The 17,179-nt window shown below is 48.2% G+C and overlaps 1 protein-coding gene across 4 annotated transcripts; it reads right to left on the bottom strand.

The window, feature by feature from the left end:
• Positions 1 to 3,306: 3,306 nt before the first annotated feature.
• LOC310880654 (UAP56-interacting factor-like) lies at positions 3,307 to 16,604 on the bottom strand. 4 transcript variants are annotated; one of them, XM_083796784.1, is made up of 9 exons: positions 16,379 to 16,592; positions 13,280 to 13,423; positions 9,753 to 9,895; positions 7,608 to 7,735; positions 6,741 to 6,822; positions 6,289 to 6,329; positions 6,129 to 6,203; positions 5,347 to 5,458; positions 3,307 to 4,568 (listed from the first exon to the last, which is right to left on the bottom strand). In XM_083796784.1, exons 1-9 carry the CDS (start codon positions 16,464 to 16,466, stop codon positions 4,473 to 4,475), a joined length of 909 nt encoding a protein of 302 aa, XP_083652910.1. In that variant the 5' UTR covers positions 16,467 to 16,592; the 3' UTR covers positions 3,307 to 4,472. The 4 variants fall into 4 exon arrangements, with proteins under 4 accessions (XP_083652910.1, XP_083652909.1, XP_083652908.1 ...); XM_083796783.1 differs by having other exon boundaries at positions 6,741 to 6,825; positions 16,379 to 16,590; XM_083796782.1 differs by having other exon boundaries at positions 3,307 to 5,458; positions 16,379 to 16,604.
• Between the last annotated feature and the right edge of the window lie 575 nt (positions 16,605 to 17,179).

Genomic DNA, 17,179 nt, shown 5'->3' with positions numbered 1-17,179 from the left:
TGCCTGGGGGAATGCTGTTCAGTTCTCTGCTAGTTGACATAGCACCGTTTGACCTTCCACAGACTGTTTCTTTCCCCCTTCCAGTTTGTTTTGGTGTTGGGTCCAGTTTGGGAAGCCGTCCTGGTGCGTAGGGTGGGAAGCTGCATAGGGGCTGCTGGGGCTGGGCAGTCATGGGAGAAGGACATCCTACAGAAGAAGGCTCTGTGGGTCTGTGATACATGGCAGTGTGGGGGGACACCCCTCTGCAGCCTGTGTCCCCCCAGGCGTGAAGACATTGGGAATGAGCTATGGCTCTGCTGCCCCAGGGGCTCTTGGCAAGGCAGTGTTTAACCTACACACTGCAAACACGCTGTCATCCTGCAAAAAGCTTTTTTCTGCCCCCAGGGACACCTCTCATTTCAGCCTGGGGGGTTTGAGCATCTTTTCTCAGCTTGCTGATTTTTCTCTACTGGGTTGCTGCCTGGCGGGTGCTCTGCTTGTAGCTCAGTTTATTCCTGCCCCTGCGGGAACTGTAGTGCCTGAGATGCTGTTTGGATCTCGGGTTTCTGTTTAAATATTTTGCCTGTGGTTTCTGGCCGTCTGAATGCCTCCAAGGACCCCTGAAAACCAACAACTGCTACTGCTGACAGCAGGCTCCACCTCCGCCAACGGTTTCCCCGGCACCTTCGGGCAGGGCAGCAAGTTTGTGCACTGCCTGACTCCATTCTGCAGCCAGTCTGACAAACAGTGGGACAAGGACCCTGGTGCAATACAGGGGAGACTGCTGTGAGCCGTTGCTCTGTGCTGGGGGGACAGTTGCAGCTGGTTTTTACTGGGGAGGAGTTGGCATTTCAGCAGAGCAGCTCCTCCTTCCTCTGCTGGAGCACACTCCAGCCCCTCCGCTCGATGCCTTGGCTGCTGCTTTGTTGCCAGGACGGATTTGATGACTGTGTCTGCCTAAAAGTGTGCATTTTTATTCTTGAGGACCTTACAGCCACACTGCTCCTGGGGAGCTTTGGGACCCTGCATTGCTTTGGCAATAGTGCCCCAAAATACTGGGGAGTCGCTTGAAACACATCTCCTGGCACTAAAATCGTCAAGAACTGGCAAGTGGGGAAAATTGCAGGGAAAGCTGGCCTTCTCCCCACTGCCTGTTAGTGTCATTAAAGGTAGCTTTTAGCATCAAACCAAACAACCCTTGAACAGCTAAGAAAATACTGAACGTCAGCACAAGGGATTAGATGGGAAAGTTGGCTCGGATCCCTTGGGCACACCTCTCTTAGGCAGTTGTTCCAGGTGTGCTATCTACCACCAAAACACGGGCTGTGCAAACAGTTTCTGAAGAAAATGTTCACTGGGACGCTGAGGTCTGTGACTGGAAACTTGTTTCATTAAACCCGTATTAATGTGTTGTACTATTTCATACTCCAAATTGCTATTCTGGGTCAAAAAGCAAGTGGAATGTTCGGAATTATTAGGAGAGGAACAGAAAACAAAGCAGAGTCCTTGCACAAATCCATCTCAAATATCATGTCTGCCTCAGCCCTGCCATCTCGGGCAGATGTAGCAGAGCTTGAAAAGGTACAAAGGCAATCACAGGTATCGCTCACCTTCCAGACAGTCGACATCAAGATATGCCAAGGCTCTTCTCCTAGAAAGGAGGTTAGCAAATACAGCACTAGTCTAAAAAATTGCAAAGGGCACAAAGAAGCTAAAGAATGAATATTCACTTGTAATATCTGCCTTTGGTGGCATAGACAGATAGAAAGCAAACTGCAAAAAGGAATGGTGGAAGAAACCACCACCAAATGTTGTTAAACACGAAGACACAAGTGCCTAAAGAAAGAAATTACCAGTACAGGGGGGTTCGGTGCAGTAACTGACCAGGGATGCACTCCCTGGGATGCACTGTGGGGACTCCCTTCTCACCCTCTACAGCTGTTCCTGCATTTCTAAACCTCCCAGGCACCACCAGAGGTGTTAATCTGGAGAGCTGGAGATGGCTTTGGCTGGCCTGAAATGCAGTAGAAGTGTTTCCCAGGTTGCAGAGCTGCCCTGTCTCGGTGGCCACAGGCTGAGTGCAGGGAGGCTTGGCCAGCTGCTGCCGCCTTCTGCTCGGGGGGCCGGTGGGCTGCCTGTGTGGCACCGGCACCACCACCGAGACCACCAGAAACTGCCCAGCTGGACAAACAGCTCTGCCAGGCGATGGTTAAACTGTGCCACACACCCTCTCCAAAGGGCAGCCAGACTGCACAGCGGCTCACCCTATGCACTACCGGGATAATTTTAGAAAGAAAATTTTCAGTAGTGTGGCAGAAAGGGGGTATTTATGCCTGTTTGAGTGAACTGACTGTGCCCCTTCCCAGTGTGTTTTTAGTATGGCAGTTGTGATTTTTTGCTATGGATGAGGTTAGCGCAAAGTTAGTTTTGTCTCTTGCTACATGCAAATTCAATAAGCTCTATGAGGGAATCAAGCTAGAAAAAAATTGTATCTTTTATCATTAAGTCCTCCATTTTAATTTAAGCAGTTCTTAAAAAAATATAAGTTCTTATAAAAATATAAAAAATTATAAGTTATATATAATATATACAATATATAATAATATATATAATATATAATAATATAAGTTCTTATAAAAGTGTTAAACATATATAATTTTCGGATTGCTGAAAAACATTTTCTATTTGCTGAAAAACATTTTCTAAGAGAATAGTATCAGGGTGTGCTCTGGACACCAAACGGATGCTGCACACATGGCTCCTCTCCTGAGCAGCTCCATCCCTTTGCAACCTGGTGTAAGAAGGTATCAGTTTTTTTCTTAGCCAGTTTACCATCTTTTGCCAGTATTTATTGTGAAAGTGCAACTGCAGTCAGGGCTATTGCCATTTGTGACAGTATTTCCTGTTCATCTTCAGTGACTTCCAGATTATTTGCATGAAGAGATGAGGTCTCCTCAGTTCATTAGACTGGAAATCAGGTTGCATTTCGCTTTGGATATACTCAAAGCCAGGTCTGCTCTGACAGTTTTGCTGATAACATTAAAAGTGGAAGTGATAACAACCAAGATTTTACAAGGAACCTATTTAAAACCTCCCACTGCTTCAGCTGCGCTTTGGAGCCAGCTGACCCATGGAAATGGCTGCAGGAGCTTGATTGCAGCAGTGATGCTGCCACAGGGATGGCCGAGTGCTCGTTTCCACATGTGGAGTACGCAGGGAGGCAATGGGGGGCGAAGGGGAGAAGCCCCCTGGGCACTCAGCACCATGCTGAGAGGCTGAGCTTGTGCCAGAGGCCTGCTGAAAGAAGGTAAATAACTGGAGGTGACATTTGACGAGTTAGTTTTTTATTCGGTGCACTGGACTCATACATCACTGCTTAGTCAGCTAGTAACATTTCACACATTCCTATAAAACCAACTTCAAGTCCAGTCTCTTGTTAAAGACGCTTGGTGTAAAATGTAAAGCAGTCTATCAAATATTTACTTCAATAACTATAGCTTAGGGCCCAGTAACAGGCTGTGTCCAGTGTGCTCAGTGCTGGCTTGCAGCAGTGGGTGGAGAATGGATCAGTGACTCACAGTTGGTGCAGAGCTTCAATAACAAATGTCTAGATCCAGCTTGTTAACTTCTCACCCAACATTTATCGAACTGCTGTATAGCCTGGCCTTCTTCCTGCAACTGCAAGTTTGATTATGCTGATACTTTGAGCACGAGTGGAGCTGTACCTATGAAATCCCTAATGCAGAACTACACAGCACTGAAGAACAGATTTGGGCTGGGGCAGCCCGTCTGTGTTCTGTGCTGAGGAAAGCTGCTCCGGCAGCACAGCTGGCAGCAGCAGTCAGAACAGCATGGCAAACCAAACAAAACACAAGGTCCCAGGGCTGTCTAACAGGGCAGAGTGAGACGCTTAGAGGATGTGGGGGGTCTTACACTGCAAACATTTGGGTAGGGAGTCCTGAGTGCATGCTGCAAATCAGGCATTTAGGTGGATGCCGGGGAACGCTGGAGCATCCCTGGTGGTGCTGCTGCTGGGGCACGTTCCTTGCTCGTCCCCCACATGTTCTGCCTCCCAGGTGGGTGGTGCAGTGGCCTCAACGCTGTCCCAACTCTGGGACAAGGCAGGGGAGGCTCCACAGGCACGGCCTGGAGTTAGTCCCCTTCCCTCTCACAGCGGTCACCCCCGGGCAGCAGGGGGTGGCCTGGCAGGTGTGCGGGGCTGGCCCCAGCACCGTGGCTCTCCCTGGCACAGCAAGTCCATCTCCACTCACCCCTTTCCACTGCCTCTGCTCCTCTCCTGCCTGCCCTGCGCTGTGGCCCTGACTCTTGTGCTGCCACGTCCCTGCCCTCAATCACTCGCTCATTCTGTGTGTAAGGAAGGAAACGGCAGGTTGCCAAATTAGCTATCTCAGAGGAAATCTATCGAGTTTTATTGAGCTGCCCGTTACAGGGCCTGGACTGCTGTCTGCAGTCCCTGTGACGAGCATGTAGTGCTAGGGCATGGTGACCGTCCGGCCGGCGCTCCGGGCTGCTGTAAAGCGCCTCTTATTCCTCAGACCAGAGAACCTCTCATCCAGCGTCAGGCTGGTCTGCAGGGGAAAGGGAGAGCGAGTCAGTCCCGCGTCTCATTGCAAAGCACAGCCGGACCTGTAGCAGGGTATTGATTAGAGCCCATCAGTCAGGACGGTGCTTCACAGCCAGTTAGTCAATTAAACCACTCATCACACGAAGACAAGGAGCTCGACAGACTGTGTGCAGCTGGAAATCCTCCAAGCAGTGCCCAGCCCCAAGACACCGGGCATCCTCGGCAAGAACAGGAGCAAGCAGATGGCATTTGAACACAAGGCATAAGGAAAAAAAAAAAAAAACAACAAAAAAACCCCATCCAGACAAGAAGTGCTGGCAACGAAGGACGGTGGAGCAGGATTTCTGACCCACCCCAGGGCTTTTGGAGCATATGTCAGTGTAAAACGTGGCACCAAGGTGGTCTCCAAAGCAAAAAGAGGGCAAAGCCCAAAGGAGGTGCTGCATGTCTCCAAGGAGGGGGGAGCACAGACAGTGAAATGGCTGCCCCCAGCCAGGCCCACTCACAGGGAGCATCCCTCTGCTCTGAGCAAGCACAAGGACAGGGCAAGATGGACCAACGTAGTGGGAAAAACTGGGCTGAGTCTGTAGCTGCTGAACAGTCTTCTCTGATGCCGTAATTTTGGCAAGCAACCTAGCCAATACAGCTGCAGGACTTTCATCCCAGGTTATGCTAGATAAATGCAACTGGAGGCCCTGAAAACCTGAGCGTGACGTTAACAGCTTAGCGGCAGGGCTGCAGCAGGGTGCAAGGTGCCGCCTGTCCCTTCGACGCTCCTCTACCTGGTTTGCCATTGCACGGAAGTTGAACCTCAGCGTCACCCCCTTGGGCTGGGGCTTGGCTGCCCGTGGCGGGGGCCTCTGGCTTCGCAGGAACGGGCGCTTGGATCCAGGCCTGGGGAAAGCACAGGTCTGCGGTCAGCCAGGCAGCTAAGGCAGCTCACTTCCTATCATCTGCAAACTGGCAAGGAGTAAGGGAACCCCCTGTGCACCCCGTGCTTCCCACAGCATTAATCACTGCGGTCTGGGTGAGTTTAAGGGGTGCTCAGCTGCTCTGCAGGCTGTGCTCCAGCACTGTGGCTGTGTCATATCACAGCTATCGGGGGCTGCTCTCTGGGCTGAGTGCCCTCACCCACCTTGCTTCCCGCCCCTGCTTGGATGCCAGATCCTGCACATGCCCCGGACCCAGCGTGGAGCTGATGCTGAGCTCCTCCAGCCACGCTGCCCGTGAGCAGGTCAGTGCTGCTCCTCCTGTAAAGCCAGCACAAGCTGTCCCTTCAGGGCATGCACTGCCACCAGCCATGGCAGCAGAACCTGCCTGTGACCACCCATGCACTGCCCCTGCTCTCACTCCCCCTTGCTCTGGATAACAACCCAACCATGTGTAATTACCATTTCCCTTTGGATATGCCAGGAACAGAATGAGGCAGCATTTGCTAACCATTTGGGGGCTGAACCATCCACTCAGCCCTCGTTATAAAAGAAGTGAAGCTGCAATAATGCTAAAGGGATTTGCAATGGCTTTTGTAGGGCTTCCATCCTAACAAATCACCTCATTTACTTACACATTGGCCTGGCTTGCCTGGGGATTAGCCACAGAAACCGTAAGAACTGCTCCAGGGCTGGGTTTCACTTGCCACCTGCCAAGACAGTGAGACAGCTATAGCTCTGATTCAAGCATGAAAGAGCACATCACGTTTGCAGTGTGGCTTTTTCGCCAATTACCTTCGCATCCTTGGTGGTTTCCCTTCTGCATTAGCATCTATCTGCAATGAAATAAATTTTAAAAATCACTTAACTATATCTCAAAAACAATGATTCCTTTTCCGGTATTTCATTTGGTATATTTGAATAGTTCTTTCTTTGTGTGTCATCAAGAAAATTGCTCATCTTGGGTTTCCTCCTGGCACAGGCAAGGCAACTGGCACTGAAGTTTCTTCTGCTTGTGCTGCTGTACAAGCTGCAGACTTTTATCACCTGTCCATGTTTTACTTTCCAGGTACCAGAATATTAAGCTGCATTAAAAAGCCCTGTCCTAGGAATATATTCTCATATATTCTCTGTAAAGTCATCCATCTCTCCCAGTTACTTTTGGAAGGAAAGATAAAACTGGGCAAGGGCTGGTAAAACTGAACGGTCACCATCTGCAGGTTGTTGAAAAATGCATCTGTACTGACCCCTCTCTGAAAGTTGGCTCTGGAGAACCGCTGCATCATCCGCTTCTGCTGGAAGCCTGGTCCCCTGTTCAGCAGGAAAGGCCTGCTGGTAAGGAAGGAGAGAAAAGGGCAGAGGTGAATATGATAGCAGGTCTCTCCTAAAGTTTAATGATGAAGTACTCACCCGAGTTTGGTATTAAAAAGCAATATGAGAAGCAGTTGAGGAATATTTTACCAAGTTCAGCCCCAAAGGTTTTTCAGCAAAGAATTTCAGTGAAACAAGTTTTTCTGCTCAAATGAAACAGCAGCTTGTGTTTGTTCTGAACTCTTCTCATTAAAAGAAAAATGATGGAATAAAATCATAGAAAAAAATCTGGTCAGAAGGGACCCCTGGAGGCCATTCAGTCCATGTTCTACTCAGAGCAAAGAAAGACAGGACTGAAACCCAGCTTCCATTTGAGCAGGGAGGACATGAGGACCACGATGAGACAGACACTGGAGCTGTGCCCAGCTCCCCGCAGCCTGGACCCATCACGGATCCCGGGGTGCAGCATCTGTTCCCACAGCTTCACTCCCTGCCTGTCCCTTCAGAATGGAGTCTATGCTTCCTGCTTTTGTGAAAATAAAGGATATTTTCACCCTTTGAAAGCTTTCCCCAGAGTGACATATTAAAAGTTTAATAAAAATAGAAAGGTCACATTGCGCTTGCTAGAATAACGCAACAGACCTCATACCTGACTTATTAACAAAAGGTTGTTTCATTTCCAGGTGCATTCCTAACACACCCAAGGTACTTCTCTCATGTCACATGAACACACACACGCTGCAGCAGACCAAGAGTGGAGCCACAGGGAACTGCTGAAAAACAGAAATTACCAAAGCTTTTACCTTCTCCCTGGGGCATGGGTGCTGGCAGCAGCTGCTCTGAATCGCTTGGGACCCAGGGGTGGCCGTCGCTGTGCCTCCAGCTGCCCACTGCTGCTGCTTTTGGCGAAACCATCCTCGGTCTTGTTGCCCTGAAAGAGCAGTAAGAGCTCAGTGGTTGGTACCTGCACTGCTGCCGTGCCAGGCAAAGAGGCAGCGACCAGGAGCGACAGCGTGCGATCGTCCTCTCCCGCTGACTGCCACTGCCTGAAAACCTGAGCGCCTTCATTTGGCATTTTCTTCGACTCTGTCTAGTGAGCGCAGGTTTGAGAACTGACAGTACTGAGGTGCCTGCACCACTCACCGACACATTTGGTGTCACTGGTGGTTGTGTCGAGGGGGTTTCAGCCCTGCCCTGTGTGTTCTGCATTCACATATTTCCATTCGCAACAGCTTTTTCTTTGCAACTTCTGCAGTCTTTCAGCAGAGCCTTTGTTGTTTTCTTAATGGGAAACTGTTTCCTCACCAAATCTATTGAAACCTGGCCTCTTCCATTTGGCTTGTATAGCAGGAATATTTCTACCAAGCACGTTGCTGTACTCTCAGTGTTTGGATTTATTGCACACCGTTGTCAACAATCGGTATGCGTGCCGCAATTTCTGGGCATTAAATTACAAGTACTAGGGAGAATGCTTCATCCTAATGGTACAGAAATACCCAAAAGAAAAATAATAGTCTGTGGAGCGCAAATCTCACACAAGTCAAGCATTATAGCCTTGCTCTGGTTTCTTTTCAGTCACTGACTCTTTCTTTTTTGGACACATAAATAGCCCAGTTGAGCCCCGAAGCATGAAGCACATCAGAAGACACAGCAGCGCAGGTCCTCCTGCAATTACTCATACAAATGGCCACGTACTCCTTTCAGGTAATTTCTGTGGGATCACCACCATCACTGTTACTACCCAATAACTGAAATGTTTCCACATTCTTCTCACTTGGTTTATTTACACACACACAAAAAAGCTACCACAGAATTATGCCTCCCAGCAACTGCTTATTGCTTTCTGTTAATATCCAGCCATACTTAATATATACCTGAGTCACTGCAGTTATTATTTTCAAGAATAACCACACTTTATGCACACGCATGCTTAGTTTAGGGTTCTCTAACTTACGTTTCCAGGACAAAGCCATTAGAAGTGCCATCATGTTCACCAAATTGCTGTTTTGAAAAGCTTACTGAGCATATGTGACCTCTTAATTGAGTGAATTTCTACCAATGCAGGAAAAAATGACCTCTTATGACAAAGGACTGTCTACTTGCTCAATTCCCACCTTCTACACCATGACAGTTTAATTTTAGTGATACTCAGAAGAAAGCTCTAAGAATTAATTTAATGGTGAATGCGTATTTTCCTTCTCATCTCTTGAGTCTTAAAAATAACTGAAAAAATGAATGAAAATATTTCACTCTTTTTTAAAGTGTTTTTGAGCTGAAACAAGACTTAAATATTTAAACTTGAGAGAAGGAAAGCTACAAACGACAAAAATGCATTTTATACTGAAGCACATGGGCAATCTGACCTGTGGTTGTCATAGCACTGGTAATCAGTGTCCCTGGGGAAGGCTGCACACTTGCTAGTACAAAGTACATCCCAGAAGCAAAGGCACCTGAAGTCAAAAACATTCCGTCCTTTGACTTCACTGGGCCTTGGAAAATGCTGTGGGTGGCAAGATCTGGTTGAGAAAGGTTTTAAAGTATTTCCATAAGAACAAATTCCATGTCTTCTCATCCTCCTACTATCTAAATGATAATTCCATGTCATCTCTAAATAATGACAGGAAGACGAGAAGACATAAAATTTGTTTTTATGGAAATATTTACAAATATTTTAAAATCTTTTAAAAACACTTTTTTTTTTTAAACCCATGGGATCATATTCAGTAAAAAATACGCCAAGTCTTAAGCTTATAAAGCCAACAGGAAAATTGCTGTTTTATATGCGTATGTCTGTACACACCTATGCATACAAATGCTGTGCATAGGCATACAAAAGACTGTGCCTGTGCATTTTTTATGTAGATTGTTCTTGGGTGATCCATAATCAGAAAATCTAGCTGATTACTACATGACATTCGGGAATAGCTCTACCTTCTCTACTCCCCTACCTCTTGAGCTGATGCCTGGCGATTTAAAGGGCTCACTCCATTTAATGCAGCAGCTGCTCTTCTCCGAGGACCTGGCACAGTATTCCTGAATTGTCTTCGATTGTATTGTTGTTGTCCAAACCCTCTTCTAAAACGGTTAGGTCCTAAGAAAATTAACAGTTGTTTTAGCAACCTTCAAAACTCAATTTAGGATTACAGTTTTTCAAATGTATTACAAGGTTAACTTGATATAGGAGTAGCTATAGAAGTAGTGAGACAAGAATCACATAAATGTATTCCAGAAAAGTAAATTAATTTTGCAGAATATAAAATAATTTATCATACCAATGTCTCACTCCGACATTTTCATGATATATATGACTGACGAACATATCATTTGATTTGAAAGAATACAGAAGAGAAAAGCCTTCCACAATTCTGGTTCCTAATAAAGGCAGGAACACTCACATCAGGAAACCTGTCAATCTGTTGTCAGAGCTCACACTACTATGAATTAACTGTGAAATGGAAAAGCCTTTTGATACAGATACGCAAGTGACCCAGGCATCTGGAAGCCAAACTTGCAGCAGCCTGGAATAGAGCTGAGTGCGCACACTATCTCACTTGGTAAGTGAAGACTGGCCTACAATTATTTATTTTATTTTAGCTCCATATATTCTTACTTACTGCATATATTGAAGGGGGTACCTTCTACTGCTGTTTTATGTTACTGCACAACACACACACTGAAACCACACATCTTGCATTTAACTTTTTCCCCTAAGCCTGTTTGTAATTTTTGAGTGTGCTGAAGTGTTGGGTGAGAGGAAAGCACTCAGTCTGTCAGACAGCAGCACAGTGCATTAAAGCTTAATTACCCCATATGATAAACTTCTGTAGTCATAATTAAACAGGCATTTTCCAAGCTGCTATTATCAGTGAAATGTGCGTACATCCTCACCAGGGTGTATAAATCAGACATAAAGCAGTGAATTGCAGCAGGCAGTTAACCGCGTGGTTAAAACCCCACACCAGAGGAGAGAACCTCAGTGACACAAACCAGGGAGTGGTTAGACACGTGTATTGATTCCATATCATCGATTCCTACATCACAGCAATTTATAATGACTTAGAGCAATTAGAAATGAAGCGCTCTGAGGAAGTGGTGACATTGCTGTCAGGGGGACGGCACCACGGTGATTAATGAAGGCTCCAGCCCCAGGGCATAACAAGGGGCTCATCCGCAGGCTGGTGGCACTGGTTACAAGGCAAGGAACCGACGATCATTTGAGCTGCTCTGGCTTTGAACAATGAGAAGCACCAGGGCATGCCTGTGGCAGGTACCTCACAACCAGCAGTCGTGGTGCTTGGCTCCCAAGGGCAGAAGGTACTGGTTGGTGACGTGCACAAAATGCAATGCTGTTGACAAGTTTTGTGGGACCAGTAGTTATGTCCTTGCAAATGATGCCCTCGCTGCAGGAGACATGCAGGTGTGCAAAACTCTCTCCGACAAACACCCAGATTTTGGTAATCTGTGTCTTCTTTGACCAGATGTGGTCTTGCTGTATTTACCAGCACTTTGTTCCCTCTCGCATCTGCCTCCACAGTTGTTTTTGCCCTTTCTTGTTTCCTTCGACAGCTACCCTGTGCTTTCCCTTCTCTCTCTCTTGTTAACCAGACCCCTCTCCCACAGGCCACCAAGCCTTGCATTGCAGCTTGCCTGTACGCTGGAGAGGGCAACTTCTTTCCAGCAAGTGAGACTGAGCTCAGCTGCTTTTTCCAGGGTATTTCACCGGTGCAAAGGGAGGGATAGATGCAAAAGGCAACCCCGACTGGAAAATCATGCTCCTGTCAGTCGGCTCCTATTAGAGAGCCTCTGCTCAGCAGTGCACTCAGGCGCATCTCAGCCAATGTAAATAACTAACTGCGGAGCCATCAGCTCCGAGGGGCACCCCGTGTACGCCAGCTGGGGACCAGGGCCTCTGTCTGTCACGTGTATGCTGAAATGTGACACACAGGAGGCTTCATCTCTCCAAAAAGTCTGGCAGATATTTATTAATAAAAGAAAGTTTGAATAAAAGCTCACAGCTTCGGCAGCTGAGGAGGACCCCCACCTTTGTCTGGGCGCCCGCTCTAAGCCTGGCATTAAGCACACCCATACTGGCCAAGAGCTACCTCTGCCCAGCAAGCCCAGTCTGGGGAAAGGCCCTGATGTCTCAGACACTCTTTTTGGAGGAGATTTGAAATTCAAATTTCTTGTCACTAAAAATCATCATTCCCCCACCACGGAGGAGATGGTTTAAGCCAAATTCCAGGAGAGATAACAGGACTTCGCTCGCATGAATTCTCTTGCTGTTTCAATCAGCATAATACCCTTCTCCATGCTCTGTCATTACAGTGCTGTGCTGTACTGATTATCATTTTGATAACGGTTATCACATCTCAGCCCACAAGGGGCTGCATTTCAGCAGGGACTAAAGTGGAATGAGCCCCTGAAGAATTATGGGCTTAACTCCTGGCCCTGCTGAGCTTCCTAAAATTGCTACTGACATCAGCTTCACACAGCATGGTGCATCCCTGCCCTTGGCAGGGCTGAATTCAGACTCAGTAAAACCTGTAAAATACTAAGACTAGCAAAAGTCATTCTACAAATGAATAGAAAAGTTCTCTTTTCTAAGCTTAGCTACAAAAAAGTAATTGTTTGATTCATTTGATCTGCTTGCAGTAATCTCTGTGTGGAAGAATATCAAGTACTGTGTTTCTTTTTTGACAGAAAAATCAAGGAAAATTATCAGCACTATTTTGAACCAGAACAATTCTCAGTAAGGCAATATGTAGTGGAGAGTGAGAATGAAAGCGTGGGAGGCAAATCTGAGACGACAAGGACAGCTCCCAGTGATCCTACCGTCCTAATGTGTCATTTGCACTGAAGGGGATGAATGCAAAGACATTGCTGCAAAATGTCACTAAAATCTTCAATGAAATGATTTAGCAGTAATTAAAAAAAGCAAATTTTTGATAAATAAAGATGGCATTTCATGCAGCATTGCAGCATTTAACATTGCTTTAGTTTTGAAGATAAAAGCTAGTGGAACCAAACAGAGATTAGTGTGTGATCACACGGTATTATAAAAAAACTCATCATAAAAATAGCATGATTGGCAAAAGTGACAAATTAGCTCCAATAACTGAGCTATCAAAGACTGTTACTGAAGGGGTAATTTAAGTGTGTTCTGGGAAAAGGAGGATTAGGAAGAGGCATAATTAAAATATGCAAAGCCATAAGGGAATAGAGAATAGATACTAAGTCACTTTGAATTAGTAATTCATGAGAGGGTGGGATAGAAATGGATGAATTTATCCTCTGAAAGGGCCCTGATATTCCATTGTTGCCGAGAGAAAAGCTGTTCAGTGCCCAAGTACATATTATATGCACTCAGGAATTCGATAGGAGAAGGATTTAGGAGCTGTATTTTGTCACAGAAACGTGTTTTCCAGGGAGGCAATGCAGCTTTGCTGGCCTTTGCTGGCCCAGGGTGCTCACGTACCTTGCAAGTTCCTCTGCATCCAGGCACGGAAACGGGGCCGCCCGAACCCGTACGCCGAGTTCCTGTTCTTGATCTGCTGCCTTCGCCTGTCCCCTGCAGCTTTGGCATCTGTTTGTTCTTTCCTGTGGCGTTTTATGATGTCATCTGGATCAAAATGGCAAAGGGGAAACCCATAAAAGCTACAATTTCTACCAACATCAATTTCCACTGTTGGTACTTGCGATTGCCCACAGTAAAAACAGGGCTTGCGGTTCTGTGAGCTGTGGTGGCAGGCAGTGAAAGATTTAAGCTTAGCTAGGAAGCATAGGATCAATTTACTCAGCTCCTGCAGGCTAGAGATTAAGGTGCAGTGGATTATGTAAAAATGTGTTACCATCCGGCACATATCTACCATGTGCAGGACAGAGATTTCAGACCCACGTCCCACTGAGCGATCCAATCCCAGAGACTTCGCACAAACATCAGGGAAGGCATTTTTGCAGGGGCACTGACTGAGACTCAGTGCTGGGCAGAGAACATTTACAGAGGAGGTCTGACTTGGGAGGCTGTGGTCGAGGTGGTCAAAGTGAGGAGAACTGGAAGAAGCATCTGTGCCATGACGGCCACTCCAAGGCTCCCTCTGCCACCCATGGGACACAGAAACTGCCCCGGGCAGAGGACACCAGGCGGCTGTATGATGTTTTCCTTTCCTTTCCTTTCCCATCTTCTGAAGTCAACACAGCTATGTGCATGACTTCCCTCACTGCCTTAAAAAAACAAGGCAAGTTTCTAGCCCTTGGTGGTACGATATGAAGCTTGAAGCCATAAGCCTCTGTGGCTCAAAAAAACAGTAAACAAATCAATGCTACATGCACAACAAATAGAAGTAGTACTTTGTATTTTAAGTGCCATCTTCAGGACCTGACTATTGATTTTCTGACTCTCTAGAGTAGGTGTTGCTGCTTAACCACTCGGTAGCAATCCAGCTGGTTCTAGGTAGCTAAATTCCTCAGGCACCACCACTGCACAGCCCCTGAACTGCACAGAAGTGCTCTTTACTTCCTGACAGAGAGAGCACAAGGGACACAGAGGAAGGTGCAATCCCACCTACAATATTCAGAGCATTCTTGATGCCTCTGCAGGGTTTTGAAAGCTCATGATCATCCTGAAGAAGTGTTCTTAACTCTTAAAAGACAGTGCTGGACCACGCACAAACTACTTTTAGACAAAAAGCTCTATCATGAAATCATCCCAAAACAGCTCAAAACAACCCAGTTCTCACTGAGCTGGTTTGAAATCAAGGGGGTCTTTTTAATTCAAGCTGTTCTAATGAAGAGGAATGGCAAAGGCAACAGGACATCTTCCTCATTGATATTTTCCAACAATTTCCTTTTAACCTCAAACGTTCCAGAAAACATTTAGCAAGTAATAACACTGCATCTAGTACACTCCAAGCACAATGTTTTAACTTTTGCCAAATTAGTGAGGCAAGAAGTGTCCATATCAGGCCTTTTCCCAGGCAGAGACTACTCTAGCTCCTTAATGAATCACTGGAGTGGAAGCACAAAGTGCCATTAGCTTTCAAAGGGTGATTATCACAAACAGCAAATCATACCTCCAGCACTTGTCACCTGTCATTTTCTATCAAGAAAATCCTGTGTCCAAATTAATACAAGGCCCAGAGAAAGTGAACAAGAGCAGATGTAAGAACAGCCTGCGTGACTGCTTTTGTGATTTCTCTATCAAGTCTGCCGGGAAGAGAGCACGTTGGGAGAGCCCATGCAATGCTCTTGGTATGAGTGCGCTAATGTTCTCAGCTAAGTGTGCCTTTGGGATATGTGTTATTTGGGGCACAGACTGCTTTGAAGCATATCGACAGCAGCCCTGCCTGCTCTGCGGGGAGGTCGTCACAGGCGTCCCAAGGCGGGCTCTCCACACCGCGAGGAAAAGCTCACTAGGAGTGGAGAGGAGATGAATGCTCAGCTGCCTGGTCTGTCAGTGGTTTGGGTATCAGTTGTTACCTTTTATTCTTTTCCCATAAATATGATGGGGTTAACAGGGCAACATAAAGCAATACTACAGTGAGGGGTCATTTAAGGTGCTTCTGTGCCCCCAAGACAGAATTAGATCCACAAGGGTGGCCTTAGCATAACTCCTGCCGTTACCTGTGACTGCTAACTCAGATAAGAACCAACATACGTGAAAGCACCCAGCAGTAAAAGTATCAGTTCACAACCAGGACTCTTGTTTTGCGGTTCTCTTCTCCTCTGAGTAAAGTGTATTCTGGATTGAACATGGAGGTGGAAGCAGAAGGTCTGAGTGCGGGAAGTGTTATGGGAGAACAGAAGAAAGGGGAGTATCACGTACCAGCAAACAGAAAAGGGGTGCAGCACAAGCAACACCATAGGGAAAAAAAATACACAACAACAAACAAATGAAAAGTTAGGGACCAAACCAGTTATTGCTGTAAATCCTCATACCACCATTAAAATACATGTGCATCAGTACCAAGGGATCAGTTTGAGCTGGCCGTGGAAAATGTTCTGCTATTCCTGACAAGTGGCTCATCACTGGGAAATGGCACAAGGCTTCTGTCAGGAAGCTAACCCCGTCTTAAAAGGTGCTGGTGGACTTTCCTTCCACAGCGGAGACGTCACCAGGATAATCCACCAAGACCTATAGCCCAAACTCCGCAGTCCCAGTCTTCGGAGTTAATAAAAGAGCAGTTGTTTATGCACAGCTTCCATATCTGCTGCCAGAGGAATGGCGAGCATCACGAGCAAGCCGCTATAAATAGCCTGCACACCCCAGGCTATGTCTCATCTCCGTATTTCAGTCGCGGGGGCACGTAGGTGAGCCTCTCCCGGCCCGCTCCGCTCGACGCTCTCCCCCCTGAAGTTTCGGGGTGCCGCCACAAAAGCACCGCGACGGCTTCGAGCCCCCCCAATCCCTCCCCCGGCTGCGGCTGCGCCTCCCCCGCCCGCTTCACCCCCAGCGCAGCCGGGGGCTGGCAGCACCCCGCGCCCGTCCCCAGCTCCCCCCCACACACCCCCCCCCATCCCCGCAACCCAGCTCCAAGCGCGACCCCGGCCCCCCTCGGCTCGGCCCCGCCGGACCTACCCAGGGACATGTCAATCTCCTCGGCTCCCGGCTGCGGCCCCGCCGCGGGGCTGGGGCTCGGGCCCGGTTGCGGCCCGGCCGCCTCCATGGGCTCGGAAGGCGCAGCGCCGCCGCCCCGCTCCTCGCAGTGCGCCTGCCCGGAATGTGGCGGCACCCGCCGGCGGCACCCTGCGGCGGCCCCGGCACCCTGCCCGCGGCTCCCGGGCCGCCCCGGCCCTCCGCCAGCCGCCCTCTCCCGGCCCTCCGCCAGCAACCCCCCCCCCCGCCTCCCTCCCTCCCGGCCCGGCCGCCTCCTCGCCCGCTTCTCCCGGCCCTGCAGCCGGGCCTGCCCGGGCGCTCTGCCCCCTCCGACCCCCTGCAGTCATCCTCGCGGCATCCCCGCTTGGTCCCGGGAGGCTTTTGTGCAGCGCCGTGCCTCCAGCTCGCCGCCGGGCAGCGTGCCCCAGCCTCTGTGCTGGCGCTTTTCCTCTTCTCCTCCCGAACCCTTCTCCTCTGGGGTTTATGCCAGAAGGGGGATCTTCGGAAAGGCATCGGTCATTTCTGAGTGATGGAGGAGAAAGAATGTCTTTGCTTCATTTTGAAAACTAGAAAGGCAAGGTAACTCGAGAAGGGGAGGCACCCGTGGCTTGTATTCAGGAGTGAAGCTTTTTGTCTGTATTTGTGAGCTCGGGGAGCAAGCACCCATTTGGGACCGGGCCCTGAGCGCCCCCGGACCACTCACAGACGTCCAGTCCTTCGGGGGATCTTTCAGTCTCTAGGTCACGTCGGTTGTGGCACTGGTGCTGTCCTGCTCCTTGAAAA

This window comes from Anser anser, assembly GCF_964211835.1.
Source record: "Anser anser genome assembly, chromosome: 13".
In the NCBI taxonomy this organism is placed as follows: Eukaryota; Metazoa; Chordata; class Aves; order Anseriformes; family Anatidae; genus Anser; species Anser anser.
The sequence above is the reverse complement of the archived record's forward strand: the minus strand, read 5'-3'. Positions and strand labels throughout refer to the sequence as shown.

Bases quoted from the DNA above. Each gene is read 5' to 3' on its own strand.
- LOC310880654 (XM_083796781.1), bottom strand. From the start codon at position 16,466: ATGGAGGCGGCCGGGCCGCAACCGGGCCCGAGCCCCAGCCCCGCGGCG. The intron at 9,896-13,279 runs GTACGTGAGCAC...TAATTTTCTTAG, and splicing joins GATGCAGAGGAACTTGCAAG to GACCTAACCGTTTTAGAAGA. The intron at 6,330-6,740 runs GTCAGTACAGAT...ATTTCATTGCAG, and splicing joins GAGCCAACTTTCAGAGAGGG to ATAGATGCTAATGCAGAAGG.